Genomic DNA, 23,024 nt, shown 5'->3' on the forward strand with positions numbered 1-23,024 from the left:
TATAATACCTTAAAGAAATCTACACCATGGAAATAACTGCAAATTAAATGAAAGTATCTGGGGTTTTAGTAGCACTACCATTCTTGTCAATGGAAAAAATACCATCTTTTCAGCTTACTGTGGTCAAACCCAGCAGCAACCAGAAAGCAAGTGATTCCAATGACAATCTAGCAAAAAAAACCAAATGACTGTACAAAAGGTCTGCATGGCCTCTAACTCAGACTGCAAGCCATGATGAAACAGGAAAACTAAATTCAGTCCAAGTTTCAGCATGTCTCATCTGTCCCCACACCTGTCTGTGCACATAGAATGTCAAAAAAAAAAAAAAAAAAAGCCACTTTCTTTGGAGCAGTCAACAAAAAGTCAGTAATATATAATCTAATATTTTTTAATTTTATGTACAGGAATATAACGTTATGGCAACTTTGTACATGAAATACATACAGTATTTAAACATGAAAATCAGCTAGGTAAGAATTTACATTAGCAATGAAACTGCTTCGTATGCAGCCCAGTTAATACTTAGTTTAAATCTGTATTTTATTGGGGGAGATTTTAATAGTTTACAATCATAGAAACATAAACATTTAAAACAAGACTCTATAAAATAATTTACAGAAACCCTACCATCTACACTGAGAGAAAGGGCATATGTCTGTGAGTTGTGTGTGTGAGTAACAAGGTGAACAAATTATGTATCTCAGCCTCTTAAAGTATAAAATAATTTAGAAGCAGTTCATGCAATATGGAAGCAAAGGCGTGCCAGTTCCTCCGAGGTTTTCTCCTACCTTGGACATCTACTGAGCATCACATGTGGGTCACTGGACACACGGTAACACTGCTGCCAGGTGCTACCAGACAGCCTCAGTTCCTCCAGACAATGACTTATGTAAACATAAATATACAAGCTGATATCTTTTCTACACAGTACAAATACAGGTCACAACTTCTCAGCTGTGTGAGTAGTCAATCCGTACACTCGGAAGCAGGATAATGCTCAGTCCGGAGTTCCCCGTGTTCCTCTGTCCAGGGGCACTAACAGAACTTCCTGGTTTTCACCAGTTTGCTCTGGTATTTCACCGAGTGCCCACCGTGCCCTATGACATAAACATCCAGCAGGTAGGACTTGCCAGGCTGCAGGCCTCTGATTGTCTCTGTGGTCACTGCCTTCTGGATGTTCTGGCTGTGGAAGTATTTACACAGAACCTTCTCCGACTTCTTTCTCGCGTCTGGGCCCAAGCACTGGTTCTGCTCTCTCTTCTTCTGCTCTTCGTTGTAATTGTCATCCACCTCCCTCTTGTAGATGCAGAATTTGTTCCTCTCCTGCGTGCCCAGCCATGCCACAGTGACCGAGGAGCACGTGCGGAGCTTGTCAAAGGCTTTGATACGCGTGTCTTCGGGAAGGGAAGGGAAGGCCTGCTTGTTAGGCCTGCTTGTAGCCAGGATCTTCAGCATGGAAGCACCTTTCTTGCTGCCCTTCAGCCTGATCAGGTACTTGGCTTTTGCTTTCCCCCGGAGCTGGAACTGCCGCACGCCCTCCACGCTTTGAGACAAGAGGAGTTTTCCATCCCTCCTAACTTGGATCTGAACAGCATCCAGGCAGGAATGAACGGAAAAGGTGACTTTTTGGTGAGATGAAACAGGGGCAAAACGTAGAAATTTGGCTCCCTTTCTTTTGATAAACACATCTGTAACTTTGCCGTCCTTCAGCTCGACTGTTTTCTGCTTTGCCTCCTCCTTGGTCCTGGCAAAGGTGCCGACGTAGGCGGTGCTCATGTTGGTGTTGGTGTTCACTGCAAACATGTCAAAGTAGTACTGTGTGTCTGGCTTCAGGTCAGACACGGTGAAGATGTTCTTGTTCCCAATACAAACTCTGTGCAGGTCAACTCGCGGCTTTGGGGATATTTGCCGCCCAAACTTGGACGATTTTAGGAAACCGCGTTCTTTGCCAGAGTTGTTGTCTGCAGGGAAGCCAAAATGGGCAAAGTCAAAGGGACTGAAATCCAGACCTGGCTTTGGAGCCGTCATGAAGGCATCGTCAGAGCTGAGCTTGGCTTCCACAGCACAGAGGCTTTTGAAGTTGTGCTCTTTGTTGATGACGATGCAGTACTGGATGGGCTGTCTCAGTAAGGAGGCCGTGGGGCTCGGCTTCCATGCCAGTGTCACCGTTGTACGTCCCAGGGAGGTGACATCGATTCTGGGATCATAAGGTAACTCAGGATAAGGCTGGTCTGACTCTGGAGTCGTGGTTGCATACACCTTAAAATGGGTGTCTTTCTCTGTGGACAGCAGATCCAGCTGGTACAGCCCAGAGGGGGAACTGGAGGACACAAAGTACTCCACATCATTGCCTTTGTAGGAGAAGAGCTCCGTGCCTTCCTCGTTGGTAATCTGCTGCTTCTGTTGCTCAAGGGGCTCTGGATCACCTGCAACACATACAAAAGAAAACATTTGTACAGACACTCTCTGCAAATGTGAAAAAACAGAACTCTAAAAGGCACATTTTACTACATAAGATACAAAAGTGAGATGGAAAAGGAAGGTTTTGTCTTCTGAGGAAGATGTAATTGATCAACACTTATGTCAAAACAGAGAGGAAAGTTGGTTTGGCACTCAGGTTAAACCCAAACACAAAAGAAACTCCACCTGACCAGCGTTAATGGACTCTCATGAACAGTCGCTAACACCTTCCACTGGAGTGTCAGGCATCCCACCTGGAGCTGCCATGCATATTTCCCCAGGGGAAACTCACTCACCTGTCTGTTCCTGGATGTGGACCCTTGGTTTTGGCTGTCTGAGTCACACTAAAATTTTGTTGCTAAACACAGTGGGGACCAGAGGTGTGCCTGCCATACCCTGTGGTGTGTGGGACAGGTCAGCACATGTGTCAGAGGCTCTGGCAGCCCTTTTCTCTCCTGAGCAGCAGCTACACAGCTCAGTGTCTGGAGATGAGTCCTTCCAAGGGGTGGGCTCAGTCCTGCTGCAATGCCAGCCCTGCCTCTCCAATTTTAGCTTGTGTAAACACCTCACAGGAAAGCCCCCATCAAAATGAGTCACTCTGGGCAAACACAGTTTGCTCTGGCAGCATTCAGACCCCTGTGACTGTAACCTCAGCTTTTACTTCTTTGTAGTCCTTGTCCTTTCCATGTTGCTGCCTGTTGTCAGTCTCTTGTACTGGAAGACTGAAAAGCAGGGAGATCATAAAGATAGGCCTGCTGTGAGACTTGGTGTTTGAGGAACCCTAAATCCAGGAGAAAAGCAGGGAAGGGGACAGGGGAAGTTGCTGATGGTTTGTTACCTGATCCTTCCCCACTGGCTTCCTCTGGGAGCTCCTGCACACTCAGTTTCCACTCCAGAGGGGCATCACACGGTGTCACTGTCACTGCTAGGGGAGTGTTGTCCTCTTCAACCACGAAGAAATACCTAGAGGGAGGGTGACAGACCCACATGTCAGGAACTCCTGGTGGCAGCCAGCTGGCAGGGATTGACTGGACACGACCAGGGATGGTCTAGGTGGGGCCACAGAGCCAAAAGGGTTACCAGCAGGCAGAGGGAGCATGGAAAGGCTGGTGGCCCAGAGCTAAGGAGCAGGGCTCACGCTTCTGTGTCAAGGCAGAGCAGAGGGCTTTCTGGCCTCCTGCCATCCCCTCCAGCAGCTTTACTTTCTACTCCCATACTACCTAAATACAAATAATCACAGAGATATTAATAAGGGGAACAGGATCTCTCCTGGAACTTAGGGAGATGCTCTTCCAAGCAGGACACACATTGTATCCAGGCAAGCATATAGAGGTGCACACACACCCAGCTGCCCTCCCACATCCCTCCAGGCACCACACAGCGCCTATTGTAAAATGTTCCTCCCCAAAGAAGGCTGGAGGAGGTATGTGGTGTGAGGCACATAAATTCCCTAAATTCTCTGGAGCCTCGGTTCTTCCCCAGTATTTTCTGACCCACAGGGTGAAGTTTGGGAAGTGGGGATTTCAGACCAGGCTGCTTAATGCTGCTTCTTTAAAGCACCGTAGGGAACAATGAAGAGGGACAAGTGGGGTGGGTCAAGCCTGTAGTTTCTCATTTCCTTCCCGCTCCCCTTGCCTCCAGACATGGTTAGTGGTCCCACTTCAGGGAAATTCTGCAGTCTGGAGGAGCTCTGGGCTTATCCATGGAATCAAATAAATTGGACAGACCCTCAGCTGGGGAGGCCAGATTGGGCTGCAGGCTCACATGTTTACTTCACCAGACAGAACACTGCCATTTATATTTTTCTGGTTGAGACTCAATTTTGATCTCAAAGCACCCAGCAACCAGAGCTACTCCCTTCAAAGTTCAGCTTCCTCATTTGGGCCTGGCAGAAATACCTTTTGGGGGTGTCTCGGAAGAGGTAGCTGCTGATTTCAGCCCCATCAGGGATGACTGAGGAGTCGTGGAAGAATGCCTTGTCCCGGATCTGCATCTGGAAGAGCTCCTCATCCCTGGTGGGCAGCTTCTGGGGCCTGGAGCCCAGCGGCAGCAGCAGCAGCAGGAGCGGCAGCGGGCAGCGCAGCAGGAGCATCCTGCAGCAAACAGGGGGGGTCTCACCTCAGGAGGGGCACCATGTCTGTGCTGGGATGTGGGCACACCCACAACAACCTCACTGCACTTTGTGCTTTGCAGGCACCTTCACTGCCACACAAACACCAGGAAAACTCGTTGTAAGCACTGAGCTCAGACTGTCACCGCACTTGGGTGGCACCAAGATTTGCCCATCCTGGGCAGTGACCGAAGCAAGCCCAGGCACTGGTTTCAAGCTGGAATTGCTACCAAAAAGAAAAGCCTTCCACGTGCTTTGCTGAGTAACACTTTGATGTTTTGCCATGGCAGAAACGGAGCAGGCTGGCCTTGGGAGCTACAGCAAGCACAGAGCAGATGGAGGGTACATCGCCCTCGCTTCCCCTAGGAGACTTTGGTTGGGCTCCCAACAATCCTCTGGAAAGTAAATATTTCCAGTGAAACTGTTCTTGACAAAAATAGCGAATTAGGAAAACATGTGATACAAACCCACACATATTCAAAGCACATTGGTATTAGCATGCAATTCAGCAGGGCTTAATCCTCAAGCCTGATGGGAATTGCAAAACACAAAAGCAGAGAATCCTTTACAAATTAGGCATAATAATTCATAATCTTAGCCTTTCATTATTATGTCTATAACTAGGTCAGAAATTACTATCCTAACATATACAGTGGGACAGGCTGAAAATCTCCTTTCAGTACAGTAGATGATCTCATCTATAAGGGCTGTGGGATGGGGGGGAGGAAGGGGAAACAGCCCATTTCTGGTACAAATGTATCAAGTTTAAATTATTAAATGATAACCAATTTTAATCAGGAGAAGAAAGAAAAAAAAATGTTTAGGCCATTACCTTAGCTGTGTTAGCACTGATTTTGGGGAGAAACATGCTCAAAGCTGAGCTGCCAGGAACAGCTTATCTTGTGTCTAGGCTGAGTGTGCAGTCATGCAGCGCTCTGGGTACTGCACTGTGAAACAATTACTATTTTATAGCAAACTCTTCTTTTTACCTCAAAGACCAAATTTGTCACTGAGATATTTCCCACTACCCCTAATATTTTATGTAAAAGTAGAAAACATAAAGCTCCTTGAGAAGCGGCACCCTATAGTCCAAGCCACACTACAACTGCTCTTCCTAAATCCCTCTCCCTGCTGCCTCCAGCTTCCCTTCCGCCTGTCCTGCCCTCAGGACAGCAAAACAGCCACCCACAAGCTGCACAGCAGGGTTGCTGACACCAGCAAAGCCGTGGAGGGCCATTTTCACCCTCATTTTGCTGCCTCTGCCATTGTTATTTAGTCATTCCTTCCACCAACACGCAGGTTCCCCCCCACTCACCCCTCCTCTCGGCTCGCCCCTGATATCAGCTTGTTCCCTTCCCCCTTTCTACTGTTTTCTCCAACTCCTGCTGTCCAGCTCAGTTCCTTTATCTTTCTATTTTCCCATTGAAATCAGTGATGGGACAGGGAAAACACATGGCAAACTCAGCAAGATCCATGAGCCAGGAGTGACCTGCACCCTCACAGGATGCAACTTTAGCTCTCAAATGGTGTGCTCTGTTATCATTTGGGATGGTTTAATGACAGGTTACTGCAGTGCTCTGCCCTACAGAAGGGAGAAGAGTCCAGGGCTTTACCCAACACATGCCATTGCTACCTACAGGTAAATCCTGATTTAGCTTTCCCAGCCTTTGTCAAAATTTATCCCAAACAGGTCCTGAGTTAGCTTTTGATCACAGTGGATATAGTTCCTCAAATTCAGACTGGAGTGTTGATACTCACCAGCAAAGTTAAAGACATTTCACCTTTTGGAGCAAAGATCATAAGTCAAAATAGTTGCTGGCTTGAGTCACCAAAGCCAGCAGAAAGCTCCTCTCACACAAAGCACGATGAGTTTCGTGTGCTCTAACACGCTGTTTATTGATTTTTCGAGTATTATTGTTGGCCAACAGGGATGAAATTCCTTCCAACTTAATCACAACAGTTACAGCAGATTATTTGGTTAGGTAAGGAACTCTGACGCTTTCTGCAGACAGCGTCCTCCACATGAACCCCCTGAAACTGCAATCCTGTGTATTCCCATAGTCAGTTCCAGTGCAATGGAACCTCTACTAAAATAAACCATTTTGATTATAGGCTAAGCTTCACTTCTTAAATAATTTCACTAGCTAATGCACTTCAAAAACTCCCATAAACAGTGTTTCTGCCCCCCTTAACAGCTACAGAGCAGTGACAAGGTACAGATTTGTCTGCAATTTCTTTATCTAATTATAAAAGCATTTTGGCTTAAAAATAACTCCAAAAAGACACATTAAATTGAGTTCTATATCCCTGCCCATCCCACACATGAAATACCTTGCAAAGTTGTCAACTGTTACTGAAAAAGGAAACTTTGATAATCTCTGTTCTTTGACAAATTAATAGAATTTTGAGTGCTTTCATTTTCAGGTAGCTAACCTCAGAGGCTTAAAATGGGCCCACTTTTCATGCACGACACTTCCAAAAACAGGACAACAGCAAAGAGGCATCCAAACCTGGCTCATAGTTTTTGGAAGCTGTGCTGTCAGTGTTACACCACCCTTTCACACCAGTTAATAAACAGATTTTAGTTTTTGCAGAGTACTCATTATAATTTGGCAGGGTTTCAAACTAAATCCTCTGTAGTTTACTCATGCAAAACATCAAGAGCAAAGCAAAAAGCCCATTTATTCATCCTATGCTTGTTTCTGGGCAAGCTCACCAGTGACTTTGACAGAGTCCCTCAGAAAATGCACTTGCTAGATGTGAGCCTATGAATTCATGCTCTGCCACCCAGTCCTCAGAAAATCCCACAACAATTTTCTTGTCTTGGATTCGTTTTTAGAATCTAGGTACAAGCTGAGGCCTAAGCACTGCACTGCTAAGCCACACAAAACACGTGAAATACGTTGTGGTTTTTTTTGTTCTCCAGGCTGTGCCACCTCTTTAAATGTCTTTTATTCCGTTTTCTACAAGTTTGTCTTGTTTTCTTTTCTTTTAAACTCTGAGTCAATATTTTATTGATATATTCCTGCTGACTGGAGGGATTTTCCTGCTGTTTATCACTGAATTTAAGAGAGTGCCAAAACAAGCAGTCCTAAGTGAAATAATAAGCACCGTTTTCCTTCTCCAGGATTGCAAAAGTGCCCTCTAATGGCCCGTCTTTACCTTTCGCTTCTTCCCCAAACTCTGCCTCGACCGAGCCTCAAACCCAGAGGGAAAAGTGCTGCTGGCTGGGGAGTCAGAGTGAGCATGGAGCATCCCGAGGGTGCCATCTCCTCCAGCCAGGGCTGCTCCCAGGGGACAGGGCCACTCGGTTGTGCCTGCCAGGCACCAGGACACGGAACCCGAGCAGGCTGAGGGACGCCAGGGCAGGTGGCCAGGGTTTCCTTGGGTTTGAACCTGGAATGTGGCAGGGCCGTCCCCAGGTGAGCAGCTCCCAGGCTACACAAACACTGCAGGAGCAAGAGCCAGACCTCAGGGGATATTTGCTTAAAGAGCCCAGCTGTATTTACCTACAAAGATCAACAGATGAAAAATACATGCTGTACATTGGAAAGGGAGATACATGATTTTAAACACTTCAAAATGCATCACCTTGCCAGAGGCTTGGGGCTTTTTCCTTCTTTCACAAAGAAGAAAACCATTTTATAAATGGCATTTTATCAATCTGAGTTATAAGCACAAACACGAAAATAATCGTTAAGTCAGGTTGTGGGTTTTATGACAATTACAATTAATTCCTATCTTTTAAATAATCTCCTTACCCAACTTTTCCAAAACCCCACGTACAAAAGCCCTACACAGACTTCTCTCCTGCCTTTGAGACCTCCAGGTAACAAACTCCATCTGCAAATCTCCAGGTAAACTGCAATTACAACCAGAAGTGGAGAGGATAATGGGATTTACAGCTGGCTCAGGTCCTAAGTTGAGGGACAAATTAACTGGAGCTGTGGCAGCACCTCATGGGGTTTTCCCACAGGCTCAGCAGGGCACATCCTCAACCCAAGCCAAATGAAATCCCCCCCATTTTTGATTTCCCTGCTCAAGCCTATGGTATTTTCTGGCTGACCTTTTCTTCCAGCACTGAAATGCAGCTGTGCAGGGTATACTCTGTAAGGGATCAGAGGCTCCCTGCCTGCATCCCACCACAGAAACCCCACCCAGCAAGACAAGAATCCATTTTGTTTGGCTCTTGGTGATCCAAGCAGTTGGATCTGTTTGGGCTTCAGTGTGCATTTATTTCACACAGGTACTTACCAAACACACCCATGCCATGGAAAAAGGGAGCAAAGTACTGGATTCACCACATGCAACACCGGTACCTGTTCACAGTCATCTTCCTTGATCTATGGAAATAATTTGCTTTACTCCTCAACTGTCACCCAGACCTGTGAAGGACTTAGAATACCAAAACAAAAAAGATCTGGGTTTACCTGGAGCAAATCTGTCTGGGATAACCAAACCCTCACGTAAATTACAGAGAGTGGGAAGAGCACAACTGTAATTTAGTGAGGATAATTTCAAGGCACTGCCTGACACAGTGCTTTTGTGTTGCATTTCTTCTCTTTTTATTGTATGGGTGGTTAATTTTTTTTCCTCCTTACATCCTATTTTTAAACTCTGGTGTGCTGGGGGTGGGGTTTTTTTCTGTTTACATTACCCATGCTGCATCTCATAATAAGTCTGCAGATTTATTGACGTGATTTAAGACCAGCTTTGGAAATAAAAGGGCACTGTGTGACTTCTTTGACTTATTATAGGAATGCTGCAAGTAAAGAGCCCGTGAGCTTTTCCATTATACACTCCATTTCCAGAGATATATGCCACAAATACATGCACCTCAACACACACAGTTATCACCTGAACAACAGAGGAGTTTAAAAGTGCTTATAAATTTGGATTGCAATGCAATTAGTTACTCTTAATGTGCAAACAAGGAAAAATCATACCTTTGGAATTCAAGCATTTACTGGGAGCTGCTCAGTTTGTTTGTTTAGGGGGAGACCAGAGGGGAAAAGTGAAGGCCTGTTGTTTAATGCTGACTATTCCCTAAAGGATGTGGAAAACACTTGGTATGTTTTTCATTTGGGCTTTTTTGTGGTTCCTTTTTTTTTTTTTTTTAAATCATCGCTTTTGAAAACTTGCTGTCTGGTCCTGCCTGGAGCCTGGAGAAAAGCAGGGGCCAGGCAGGGCTGTGAGACCTCTCCAGGGGCTCAGGACAAGAAATGCAGCCCAAATAGGGATGCAAGGCTGTATCACTGTCTCTGAGGATTTTAAAGACCAATTTTTTGTGTAGTGCCACAGTCAGCTTGACGTGGCAGCTCCCATTGGCAGGACCAGCTGTAACTGGGAGGGCAGGAGCTCTCAGGGACCTGTAATCCATGGATTAAGCTCCCCAAGTACACAGGGACACGACGGACTATAATGGTGCCTTTGAAGCACGGAAGTTCCACCGTGTCAATAACCTGTGGATTAACCAAGCACCTCTTGCAATTCCAACTCAACCCACAATTTTCCTTTGCTGGGAAAATTATTGTTTTAGCCAAGAAAATCGCTGTGGCATTACAGGGAAAAAAATACAACCATTTAAAAATAGGAAGGTTTGAAGAAATAAGGGTACATTTCTACCAAATCTTAATGAACAACAGTGGCAGTGAGCTACAGCTTGGGGGAGAGGCTAACTCCTAAGGGGCATCATTAGAAAACGCAGAGCTGTCTCAAATTAGACATGTTGCATGAAAAGCAAACATACTCGGGGAGATAAGGTATCAAAAAAATCAAATTTTACATGGACTATTTTGTTTCTAAGCTGAGACCTAGAAACTTATTTATTTTTCCACTTTCAGTGGAAACAGATTCAACCCTGATCACATCAAAATCGTCATCCTGGAGCTGGTGGCAGCTGGACACTTCAAAAACCAGCTGAGCCAGGAGATGCCATTTGGGACGCTCAAGGAAATGCCTGATAGTTCTCCTTGTTTCAATCAGAGACCACATACCAGCGCTCCTCTCTTTCACAGCCACCTCTGCCCACGGGACTCAGCGCCGAGTGTCAAACCCAAACAAACAGCGCGTCCCCGGCGGCCCCTGCTACAATGCTCAGCTTGTTCCGCGCCTCTCCCTGCGAGGGGGTGGCAGCGGCACGGGAAGCAGGGATGTGCTGGAGCACGGGGAGGCAGCCAGCTGCCAGCCCTCCCCCCAGGACAGATGTTACCTCCCCTGGCCACTCCAGCACCGGCTGGGTCCCTGCTCCTCCTCCCAAGCCCGTACAAAAGCTCCAGGTGGCTGGATGTCACTCCTGGAGAGGGCAGGCGTCATGGGATAGGTGACTGGTACCAGCTCCTGCAGAGGAAAATATGTCACACTCGGAGAGTCTGACCCAACTCGGAGTAGAGGAATTTTTTCCATAGTCACAGCAGGGGTTGAGCCCCAGTAGGAGAAATAAGGCAGAGAAATGTCAGTTTGCACAACCAGGCCATTTCATATAACCAGCCCCGAATGCCACGCAGCTCTACCACAAATCTTTCAGCGCAAGCGCTGGGGGTGTTTTATAATGGAAAGTAATTATTATCCCCTTGTTATGAGCAATAAAAGTAGGGCAGAGACTTTCCTTGTTCAAGGAAATCCCAATATAATCCTTTCCTTTAATCATAAAACAATAGCTACTTTCCTTGGCCAAGGCATTCCGCCTTCAGCGCAGCTCTCCGGGTGTAGGTTGCTCTCTCTCTGTAATGAATTTCAGCAAGGGGATTAGCGGGGAGGAACACACAAACTATTACAAATTACAACCAACACCAGCCTGTTGGTATTTGCTGCAGAGTTTCCCACTGTTCCTCTGGAATACTTCAGGATGACATTATGAGTGAGCGCCCTCGACAAAATCCTCCAGGGACGGCATGAAATGTCAGGGCATGATACAGAGCAGGAACAGAACCAGGATCTGCATCCTCAAACTGCTGGCGCAGGAAGGCTTGGGAAGGTGCTACAACACAAACCCAGAGCCATTAACTTCATTAACTACCAAAGGAGCTAAGGTTGCTTGAGCTATTCCTGGGGAATACTGCTGGCACAGCAGCTGCTCCTGAACAAGGTGTTTGCTAAAGGGGAGAACACGAGGGGCTGGCACAGGGCAGGGAGCTGTGGGACAGGCAGGGACAGGCACGTCACCAGCGTGACTCCCAGAGCAAGAGCAGAGGAAGCTGAGCTCCAGCAGCTCCAGCCAGAACCTGAGCACTCACATTCTGTGGAAAGCTGTGCCACGAGCACACTGGAATTCCTTATGCACTTCTCCCTTTCTAGTTTTTGGTTGGTGATTTATAAAGGGAATATTGCTTGGAAAAGCTGTCAAGTGCAGAGGGGCTGATTCCCACAGCTTCCACCAGACATGCAGTTTCCCTCTGTGTCAGGAACACCACCACACACGTACACAGGATTACAAACCACAGCCAGCCCACAGGCATTGCTATTCCCACTCACTTTCCTACCTCTACACACACAGTATTCCCACAACAGTGCCTCAGGAATTCTCCTTTGCCATGTCACAGAGAAAGGCAGCAGCTTTCCAGAAAGCTGGAAGAGCAGAGCAAAACAGCAGCAATAACAATGCATGGTGCTTGTCTGCAATGCCTGGGGAAGAGACTGCATCCCTGTGCTGCCACCAGAACAGTGTCCTGCAGTGGTGCTGACCCGAAAGGAATGATGAGTTTTCCTACTCGATTCAGAGTTTGGCCCTGTTTTTTCTAATATCCAATCCAAACCTCCTCTGGCACAGCTTGAGGCCTTATCCACTTCTCCTATTTGGGAGTAGAGACCACTACCTATTACTGGTAACCACAGTAATATATGTTATATTTATAGCTGATCCCTCAAAATTTCAAATCCCTGAATTATCATCTGAACACAAATCTTTCTGATTGCACTTACTATCCAAAACTGGATTCGCTTTTAGTATTTTCTACCTTCTGCTTTGAAAGCATGCAAAGGAAAACTTAGGCCCTGCAAGTCCTTAATGAACCCTCAAGGTGCTCTCATAATGATTTGTTGCATATCAGAGTAACTTCACAGATGCTGTGTCTCATTTTCCCTAGCTGAAAAAGAGCTGCTGAAAATATGTAAATATTTGTCAAGTGTTTGAAAGTGGAAAGTATCAAATGCAGTGCTGAAGCTGTTGGTATTTACATATTTCTACCAGCAATTCTTAGTGTTAGACCTGGCAGATCTCAGTCACAGCAACAAAGACTCTAAGATCCAGCATGGATATTGCCTCCCACATGGATCCCCACCATTCCCAGGAAGCAGCACACACCATTTCTTAGCACTGGTTCCTGAGGGGCTGCAGTGTCTGAGAGCCAGGATGGCTCATCCTGGATGAAGCACATCCAGCCTCAGCACTGCTCCTGGGTGCCACTCAGCAAATCCCTCCTTTGCATGCTCACTTTTAGACAGGACTATGAGAACAAGCAGGAATGTTCACACTTCCTAAATCTTTTATTTATTCCCCCAGCATCCTGCTTTAAAAAATACACAGATTCCAACAGATAAATTAGCTCAATACATTAGTGAAAGTTGTTACTGAAGGGCATGAGCTGCTTCCTAATTTCTCAACTAGCTACCTGCTGTCCCCACCATGGTGCCTGACATTTCCCACTGCTTCCAGAGAAAATCCAAACTTCCCCCAGCTGCTCACCCCGCATCACTCAACCCCTCCAGTGCTAAGAAGCCATGGCAGAGCAAAGATTTGACTCCAAAGGGCACTGATGGGGAGACAGTGAGGCAGAGCCATGGAGATTGTCTTGGTCAGAGCTGACACAGGCTCACCTCTCTGGAGAGGCTGGAAGAGCCCACGAGTTCAGGCACAGCTCACCAGCCCCTAGCCCATCACACCAAAGCAGGACAGGAGCACATTTGGGGACCGCCAGTCTTCAGTCTTCCTTCTAGCACTTTGATGTTTTTTAAGCAGTGGACTTGTGCATTTCCAAGCTGCAAAGTCCTTCCCAAGTGCAGAAGGGATGGGTACTCCAAAGGGATATGTGGCGCCAGAGGTTCAAACCTGCCAGGGTCACCTGCACAGCTGTGGTAAGGGGTCTGAAAAATCAGATTATTGCAAGGGTTGGTTTCAGCTCCACTTTGCTGCTGGGCCAGTGTTTATTTGTGCAGGCTGGCAGGGGAAAGGTTATCCCTTTATGTGCTGGCCGCCAACAAAAGCTGAGGGAGCCCGTGCGGGTGGGGAGGCCGGGCTGTCATGGGTGAGCGAACATCCAAACAGCCCCAAAACCTCCTCCAGCCCTCTTATGGCAACCATACATCCCAGGCTGACAGAGCAGGAAAGGAGGGACAAGAAGGGAGGAGTTCCTGCATTCAGAAAGGGGGAAGACGTGGTGAGAGCTCTGGTGTGGGATCCAGTGCTGCTTTCCAGAGGTGTCCGTCCACCAGCGACTGGAAATGGCTACAGCATTCTTGGATAAAAGCTCCTGCTAAAGGATAAAACATCATTCCAGCATCACTGCTGATCATTGCTAAACCCAAAAAGCTGTACATTCATAAAACACTATCTGCTCCTTGGTGCTTTGTCCCCTCAAAGCATCTCAGCAGAGGCTTGGCCACGAGGGGAGCTCTGCCCTCGGGCCCCACTTTGTCCCCACACCTTTCACCAAGGGCCACGAGCTGGGGTGTGCCCAGACCCTCAGGGACCCCACAGTGCCCAGAGGGATGCTCATGCACCCTGTGAGCAACAGGCTGAGCCAGAGCATGGTTTGGGCTGCTAGAAACGCACTGTGTTGAGGTCTATGAATTTTGCATTTTCTAGTTGAAGTCCTAATTGCCTGGATTTTCTCATAAACACCTTGCAACTGCTTTTTGTTAGATGAGAGGGAATTAGAATGTGCTCCATAAATTAACATAGCAGATTTCTTTCCCTGAGTCTGCCACCCTGCTATCACACACTTGCAAGAGATGTCTTAGAGTCTTGCTTTAAAATACCTGCTTAATTCAAACATTAAATTTAGACTTGTTCACATGATGTGAGAGGGTCTTAAAACCTACTTATTTTCTCTCTTATTTTTTTTCTATTGTACTCTAACAGGATTATAAAAGTTTTAATCGACTGATACTAAATCTTCCCTGCAAAATTGTAACTTTAATACCCCCTAGGACCATTAGACTTTTATTCATTATTTCTCATTACTGAAAAATCAGTTTCAAAGAGCCCCTAGGGTCTTCCCCAAATAAGGGTAAGATCCTATTAGTCGTACAAATCATACTCAAGTAAGTAATTCTTACCCAGGAGAGAAAACCCCCAGGGAATTAAACACAGATTTAGTAGCCAAAGGAAGGGAAGGAACAGGGACTAGAAACTGTTAATGCTGCACATTGATGTTTTCCTTCGCATCCAGAGACCAGCTGGCAGCTCCAAGACACTTGGCTTTCCTACACCATCACAATCCCAATCTGTAAACTGCTAAATTTCCATCAGGTTTCTGGATTTCAGAATGCTGGGACACATTTAGACTGTTTGACTAAAAACAAATTAGCAGTAAATCTGCTGCACCTAAACAAAGTAGAGAGAGACAAAGAGAGGGAGCACTCACTTCTTCACAATATTCTGGCTGCTTTGTACAAACATCTTCCCTGTCCAACCATCCCTGCAAATGTGTGTGAGGAACCCACGATCCCACCGTGCCTCAGCTTGTCTGGGGCTGCTCTGTCTTGGTACTGAGCAAGTTAAAGGTGAGAAAGATGAAAAGCATCATTTTTGTCACCCCCTAATAAAGTTTCAACAAAGTTGTGTTTCCTCAAGTAATACGGGGGGGGGGGAAATAGACTCAATTAGGCAAACAATGCTTTTCCCCTGTAAATCACAGGGGAGGTGTCGGCCTCACTGCTGTGTCACCTTGGGAGCGTGCGAGGGTCACACTGGAGGGGCACTCATATCCGGACCTGTGGAGCAGGGAATGAGGCAGGAGAGATAAATTATTGCCTCTTGCTGCTCAGTTTTCCAGGTGCTAGCAGCAAGTACCCACTGCTTCCTATCTCGGCTGTCACACAAGCAACAAACATCCCTCTAACCCCTGAGTTTAACTACTCTGAAGCCAGAGCAGTCCCACTTCAGGCCAAACCTGAACAGCCCTGAGAAATCGGTGAGAAAAGCTGACAGTACCTGCCTGGGTGTGAGGGCAGAGCCCAGGGCGAGATGCTCTGTGTAGGATCTGCTGCTCTCCTCTGATAACTCAGGCATGTTTGTGCTCAGTGAAGCTGCCCTGCAGTGGGGCTGGCTTCTCAGGCTGCTCCTGCTGCTGATTACTCCAGTGACATTCAAAACCCATCCCGTAAAATGCCCCCTATAAGGTTCTTGGGGAAGCTGGACTATCAGCTACCTCACACATGAAGTGACATGACACACTGCCTGTTTCTGACGTGTCCCACATGACTGACGTGCTCCCTGTGGAGCAATCAAAGCCATCCATGCAGTCATGAGATTTTCAGCTGGTTCCTGTTGCAGCTCTGTGTTAACATTTATCCTTTTCCTGTGCAGTGGATGTCCTTGCATGCAGCAAATGAGAAAATGAATTCTGAGAGAAGAAACTTCTAATATTTGTTCTCTTTCTCTCACATCTGAATGTATTTCCAGCTTTAAGCACACTCTCCTGGAGTTATGATTTATTATCCTGACCTGTTTCCCAATCTAAGGGCAAATACTTCCTCTCTAATGACATCTTGTTAAAGTTTTCAAACAACATCTCCTCAGCCTTCAAAGCTCCTTCCATCTATCCACAAGCTTATTTGAGTTGTCTTCTCAGGCAGAAACTATCCCAGTTTGATCTAATGAGGATTTTTGCCACAGAAGTACATCTTGTGATGTGAAGCAGAACAGTTTCTGCACTCTGCCTTCTCAAGCAGTACTTAAGTCCCTTCTCACTGGTCTTACCTGGGATATTCTCCTTCCTTGGGTGTAATTCTGATTCCATCCAGTTTACTGCCCATACAGACAGTGACACCAAAATGCAGAGCTCACCAGTGCTCAGTGTCATACCAGGTGCTCCATGATCAGGTAACCATCGGTCTCATAGCCCGTCTGTACTCTCTCACAGGGAACTTACATTCCAAACATGCATTCCTTGATCCTATAAACTAGCTGGGGTTATCCTCCCCGATGCTGGGGCATTCCCAGCAGCATGTGCACCAATCTGTAAGAGTTTGCAAATTGTTTTTTGCAAACTTGTTTTTTGCAAACATCCTTCCCTCCTTCAGTCCAGTCCACTCTTCTCTGCATTTTATAACCAAACAGAAAAAAAAACAAACCAAAAGAAAGTAAACCCTCCCGCTTTGCTTTACCTCTCACGAGTGGCCGAGCTGGCAGCCCCGAGCAGCTTTATCGCCCTCCGGGTTACCAACCTCACCCCTTCGGGAACGCGAAGGAGAAACGCGGAGCTCTCTGAGCTGCCCCTAATGCAGAAAACGTGCGCGTTCGGCGGGGGCGAATGGAAACCCGCCCGCCCTGCCCGCAGTGGCCATCGCTACAAATTAGCAAAGCTGCCTCCAGCCAAAGCCAGCCAGGCACTGGGAAGATAAATACCCACTTAGCACAGCAAAACAAAACCAGCCCCAGAAAGATGCGAGACCCCGAAGGGGGGACTGAAACAGCCCCTTGCAAACAGTGAAGTAATGGGCTTACATTTTTATTATTCGTATAAAGTTTAGTGACTTCAAAATGAACGCGAAGCCAAGCAGGACTTGTTATCCCACTAAAATCTGTGCTGTAACTGAAGCCAGTGCCCAGATGTTCCGTGGTAAAATCCACCGCCTCGCTGCTTAAAAGCACCACATACCCTGACGTACAGTCCTGGCTTGCCTTTATCCAAACCTACTTAGATTCTGGATTGTTTTTCTAGCAATCCTTTCAACTGCCATGGGAAGCATAAAAGGTGGTCTCCTACAGAACCACTTGGTACCAGCTTGAAATGTAACCATTTGCAGAAATAAATCAGGATTTCTTTTTAATAAACTGTTTATCGCCAGCCTCTCGAGACATAAATTGTAGAAGAAAAAGCAGGATCTGAGTTTAATAAACATCTCATCTTTTTATATATATTAAGGCAGAAGACCCTGGCACACTTCAGAGTGAAACATCCAGCAAACAGCCTCCATCCAACCCCGCTGAGGGCATGGCATGGAGCGAAGGCCACTGCATGGATGGAGCTTTCAGGAAAGGGTTTATCCCTTCATTTTTAGGGGACACCTAAGGTAGTCAAACCTTTTAAGAGGGACAAAGGGGACTTGATGCCCTTGCTGCCCCTGCACGCAGTTCTGCTCTGTGAGCAGGGTTGCTTTGAGGCAGCCTGGGCTCTCGGAGCACTGAAGGATGCTCAGGTTCCAATGAGCTGCACTCAGAGCCATGGCACCGAGCCTGCATCCCAGCCTGGCTCACAGGAGGAGGACAGGGATGCTGGGAAAGCCCTGCAGATGGGCCGGAGCTACGTGCCGGGAGTGCCGAAGGACACACGAGCACCGGCTCTGCAGCGAAGGCATTGTAGCCGAGCGGGGAAGGCAGCGCAGGCGTGACGTGATTTTGAACAGCTTGCTTGACAGTTTGCACCAGATTGTATTTATAAACATTGGGAAAACCTCAGAGCTTTTCCTCCGCGTTTCCGAAGTGCTCACCCACAACAACACAGGCGTGCGCAGCGATCCTACACAGCTCTGCTTCGCCTCGCTGACAAACTTCTCACAATTAAGGAAAGGGGCCCAGAGTCATCTCGGTGGGATCAGCATCCCACACGGTGCTCAAATTCCGTCTCATTTCACCACCAAATCCTGACCTTCTCCAGGGCAGCTGGGACATGAGGTGACCTGCAGGCCCATGACGCCAGCAGCATGTCACACACGTGTGCCACCGCCTGCCAGGTGTGGTGGCACCAGGGAGCTGCTGGCAGAGCCCAGCATGTCCCCACTCAGGAGTGGCACATGCATATTTTGTCACTTCACTGTCAGGGCTGCAATGATATGCTGTAGTGCCCACCCTCCACAGCACAGAAATCAACAGGATTTCTGTCCAGGGCCACACAGAGACAAGGAGAGTAGGATGCACCTACAGTCCTCATCATGGAAACATGACAAGGAATTTTGCAGACGTATTATAAAGCTCTCAGAAAATTAAGAAGGGCTCGTTATGTGCTGACACAGAAAGCTCATGAGGAACAAACATCACTGTGCTCACAACAGGGTCAAACAGCCACAGAACCCTGGATACACCCACACGTGATGCACTACTGCCTATCTCACCACTTTCTTAATGGTCAAGCTAGAAGGTAAAAATCACCCAACATTTTAACAAGTCCTCTTCTGCTTCAAATATCAGCAAGTTTTAAATTCTAGACATTGCTCTGAGCACTTCAGAGAGTTGCAGTGGCACAAGAAAGCTGACCTGGGCAGCTCTCCGGCAGGTACGTGTTTTGCTGTGAGGCAGGAGAGCACGGCCAGGAGGACCAGGCATTCCTGACAAGAAGCAATCCAAAGTACCATTCCTAAAATAGTTCAGATTCAGCAATTTTCAAAGTAGGCTGAGCAGAAACACAAAGTTTTTCCCCCTCCTCCCTCACGGCACAGCCAAGGGTGCTGATGGTGTCCAGCACCCAAGGGCTGTTTTTGTGGAAACCAGGCTATGGCCAAGCCTGCAGCGCCTGGCCAGGGTCACCGGTGCCATAAATCACTCGCTGCCAGCCATCCAGGGAGGAATTCACCCTCACATCGCTCTCGCCCCTTCCACTTTTACAGACACAACTCCACTGTCTCAACCAGGCATGAAATGGGTGGGAGCCCAGCCCCAGCGCTGGGTGGGCTGCCGGAGCAGCCTGACTAAGGGATGCTCCAGTGGAGACGGTGCCACACTTGTGCCACTGAATGTCTCCTGCTATCTAAGGCTGCTCACAAACAGCCAGCTAGAACACGGAGATCCGGGAATTAACGGCAGGGACCTTGCCTCCCATCTGAGCTTGCCTCCTGCAGCTCAGTCTAGCCACAAGAACAGCGATACTGTTTAATTGTTCTAATTAACATTGTAACTAGATGCTAACCAGCTCCTTTGGTGGGGAGAGGAAATCCCAGGGAAGCTGCAAGCTCCAGGACCCGCTGTCTGAAACCAGCCTTCCAGAGGCTGCCTAGCCCACGTCGGTGTCGACCGGGATGATTTCCAGAGCAGCCCCGGGCGGCATGGCACAGACAGGATCACGGTCATCCCTGGCATCACGCTAACCCGTCCGGGGAACCAGGGCATTGCTACCGCTCAAGTGTTAAATTCATCTAGAACAAACACGCTCAGAGAATCACAGCTTTTCAAAACCCAGCGCTAAGGTTTAAATACATAAAAGTTATATCTGCAAGTGATTAAACAGCGCTTTGTAGCCATTGTCTCTGCGCTGTTGAAATAAAAACAGAACCAAGGCTGCACGTAGCAAACCTCAGCACTTAGATCCTACCGTAGAGTTTTCTGTCTGCTTTTTTTCGGTAGCCACTTTTTCTACCCCGAGAAGCACGAATGATGCTGGCGGAGCCGGAGCCGCTGCCCGCCTGGCACACACAGGCTCCGCGGCAGCCGCACGGGCTGCGGGGCACTGGACCGCCGTGGGCTGCAAGAGGGCAAAACCGGGGAGGAAAAAACAAACCTCGAAGGCGAGGGAGGGATCCGGGAGGGCGCCGGGCTTTCTCCCGGCAGCATCCCGCAAAAGCCGCGGCGCAGCGGTGCCGGCTCAGCGCCACAGCCGCGGCTGCAGGGACGGCGCCGGGGTGGCCGCGGCCCCGCTCCGGCCGAGGCTCCCGCAGCCGGGTCGGGGCACCGCGCCCCCCGCCCGCCCCGGGGCAAGCGGAGCGGGCTTTGCCGGCGGCCCCGCTCCCCGCCCCGCTGCCGGTGCCTTACCTTGCGGCGTCCGGTCCCGTCCCGTCCCTCCCGCGGCGGGGGAGGCTAGGGTTGATTTTTAGGGGGGCGGCTGTTGACCTAGCCCCCCGCTCCGGTGCAGACGGGCTGCAGCGGGGACTGTGTCACGCACGTCCCTTTGCGCTTTATAGTCCCTTCCCTTCCCCACCCCTCCCCGCGGGGAAAGGGAAAAAAAAAAAAAAAAAAAAAAAGGAGGAAAAACAATAAAAAGCTGGGGAAAGAAGCCGGGAGCCCGGCGGGCACCCGCCGCTGCCCGGGGCGAGGGCACGGCTCCGGCTTCGCCTCCCGGGAGGAGCCGCGGGGCGGCCGAGCGCCGGCAAAAGTTTGGCGGAGGGGGCGCGGAGCGGCGGCGCCCGGCGCGTCTCGCTGCTGCTGCCGCCGGGGCGGGCAGGGGTGCCCCGGGGCGCGGCCGCCCCGCCCCGCCACCGCTCCGCCACCGCAGGGGCGGGCCCGGGGGGAGCCCGCGGCACCGCGGGGAGCCCGGCACGGCCCGCCCGCCCCGCGCAGGGGCAGCGCCGCCCGGCTTTGTGCCGCGCTCGGCCGCGCTGCCAGAGCCTACTCAACATCCATCTTGGAGGGCTGGATCCTGCCCGAAAGCGAAGCCGGGACGGGGGAATGCGGGGGCCCGGAGGACGCGGCGCTCCCGCTCCTCTTTCACGCGGGCGCTGCTTGAATCGGTCGGGGCTGCGGGAACGCTGCGAAACATCCCAGCAGCGATGGAGGCGGGAGAGACCGTCAAGGATGCGTGAGATACGGGATTTACTAAACCCTCCTGCAACTGAGCAAACGGGTCTCGAAGCTACACGTTCAACCTCTCACCTTGTCCCTCATCACGTTTTGGTCAGAGGCAGCTTTCAGGTTTGAGGGCCGAGGGACAATTTTCTTACTATTACCTGAGAACTGCAATGAAAAGACAAAAACGATCCTTTGCCATTTAAAAACAAACCCATCTCTTTTTGTTTCCTTTCTGGCACATCAGTCATAAAAACGCCAAGTGCTATATAAGCATTAAACAACTTATTACTGATAGCAGCTGATGGGTAATTCCCAGCAGCTAATCATTCTTGCCCTATTATTTCAACAGATTTGGGGAGTAAAAATTAAGTAAACCCTCTCTTTTTTTTCCTTTGCAAGACAGCTGAGCAAATCTGACAGCAATGTCTCAGGAGAGGGATGCAAATTGTCATATTCTGTAGGGCAACGTGGAGGGTGACAAACAGCTCCACTCCATGAAGACACAACCCCCAGAAGAGCTCATGCCTTCAGGGACATGCAGCTGTCCAGACCTCTGCTAATTGCCATTAGTTAGTGCCACTTACCTCCCACTCTGTCAGCTCGCAGAACAGCAGAGTCCAGCCAGCCAGCATTCTGCCCAAGGGTGTGCTCAGAAATATAAGTTCACTGAACAAAACCCAGGACTAAGAAAAAGAGCCCCGTGGGAGCCTCTACCCAGTTATCCTGTTTTCACATCCCTATTTTTACATATTTAACAACTCTATTCATCTTTTTTCCAATAGGCTTTAAGGGTAGGAGTTTAGGGAAGGGAGAAAGACAAAGTTTAGGATAAATTTATTCATGTTTAAGGAGAACCAAAAAATACCTGGTAATACACAGCATGCCAACTTCTTCCCTTCCTAGAGGATCGTCTGCTTCCAACTGCAGCACCTCAATGAGAAAATCTCAGCAAACTACATGTGCTCCTCTTCTGATGCAGAAGGCGCAGAGATTCGATCATCCAAAAATGGGAGAAGCTGACTAAATGAGAAAGCTGAAATTAGCGAGGAAAACCTGGTACATTCTGACGAGCCTCCCCCCAAGCCTCCGGAGCGTGCGGGAGCCAGCAGAGAGTGATGTGCTCAGGTGAAGGCAGCAGCTACCTCCGGGTGCAATTCACGGCTCAACAGGGTTTTGTAGAGCCTGCAAAGATGGCTGGCTCGGGTTTGAGGTCATTAGAGGTAAAATATTGCTACCCAGCCAAAGAGCTCTGGAGACCGTGCGCCTCACACGCAGGCAAACCGATTATTTTGAAGCCAAGGACAGTTTTAGTGCTATTGTTCTTAGGGGGTATCACCGTCTGTGATTCCAGGGGAAGCAATGTGACATCCCTGGGATGTTATTTGCAGGGGTGTGTGCACACCAGCTCCTCTGCACAGATAACTCTTGGTTTGGATGCCCGCAGTTCCACCTCTATCGCCGCTGTAAATCTGTGTTGTGATTTAAAGCCCAGCACAGAGCAAGGCTCCCAGCCAGAGGCACAGGCAAAGCACTTGCACAACAAGATTCAGCTCTCCCAAAATTTATAAGGTACAAAAACATTCAATGCAGATACAGGAAGCAGATTTAGGATTTAGATGCTGGAAACTACGGGAAGTCTGGAAGGTGCTGGGGCAGCCTCCTAAACGGAAACCAAGCCATGAAAGCCAAACACAGAAAATTCTCTCGTGAAGGTGATTGCTTTGAAATGCATTAAATAGTAGCTGGGATAGTCCCAGCTGCTATCCCAGCTCCCAGAAAACTGGCATTGAAATACTC

At 48.6% G+C, this 23,024-nt stretch overlaps 1 protein-coding gene across 2 annotated transcripts; it reads right to left on the reverse strand.

The window, feature by feature from the left end:
- Nucleotides 1-367: 367 nt before the first annotated feature.
- Nucleotides 368-22,377, reverse strand: NDNF (neuron derived neurotrophic factor). 2 transcript variants are annotated; one of them, XM_063157045.1, is made up of 4 exons: nucleotides 22,093-22,377; nucleotides 4,359-4,553; nucleotides 3,299-3,423; nucleotides 368-2,426 (listed from the first exon to the last, which is right to left on the reverse strand). In XM_063157045.1, the coding sequence occupies exons 1-4, from the start codon at nucleotides 22,107-22,109 to the stop codon at nucleotides 1,036-1,038; spliced, it is 1,728 nt and encodes a 575-aa protein (XP_063013115.1). In that variant the 5' UTR covers nucleotides 22,110-22,377; the 3' UTR covers nucleotides 368-1,035. The 2 variants fall into 2 exon arrangements, with proteins under 2 accessions (XP_063013115.1, XP_063013116.1); XM_063157046.1 differs by lacking the exon at nucleotides 22,093-22,377 and adding an exon at nucleotides 20,475-20,664.
- Between the last annotated feature and the right edge of the window lie 647 nt (nucleotides 22,378-23,024).

Source organism: Melospiza melodia, chromosome 5, assembly GCF_035770615.1.
Source record: "Melospiza melodia melodia isolate bMelMel2 chromosome 5, bMelMel2.pri, whole genome shotgun sequence".
In the NCBI taxonomy this organism is placed as follows: Eukaryota; Metazoa; Chordata; class Aves; order Passeriformes; family Passerellidae; genus Melospiza; species Melospiza melodia.

Coding starts and splice junctions, on each gene's coding strand:
- NDNF (XM_063157045.1), bottom strand. Junction 3,424..4,358: donor TTCCGAGACACCCCCAAAAG/GTATTTCTGCCA, acceptor CCCTCCCTCTAG/GTATTTCTTCGTGGTTGAAG. Junction 2,427..3,298: donor AGCCAGTGGGGAAGGATCAG/GTAACAAACCAT, acceptor TATGTGTTGCAG/GTGATCCAGAGCCCCTTGAG.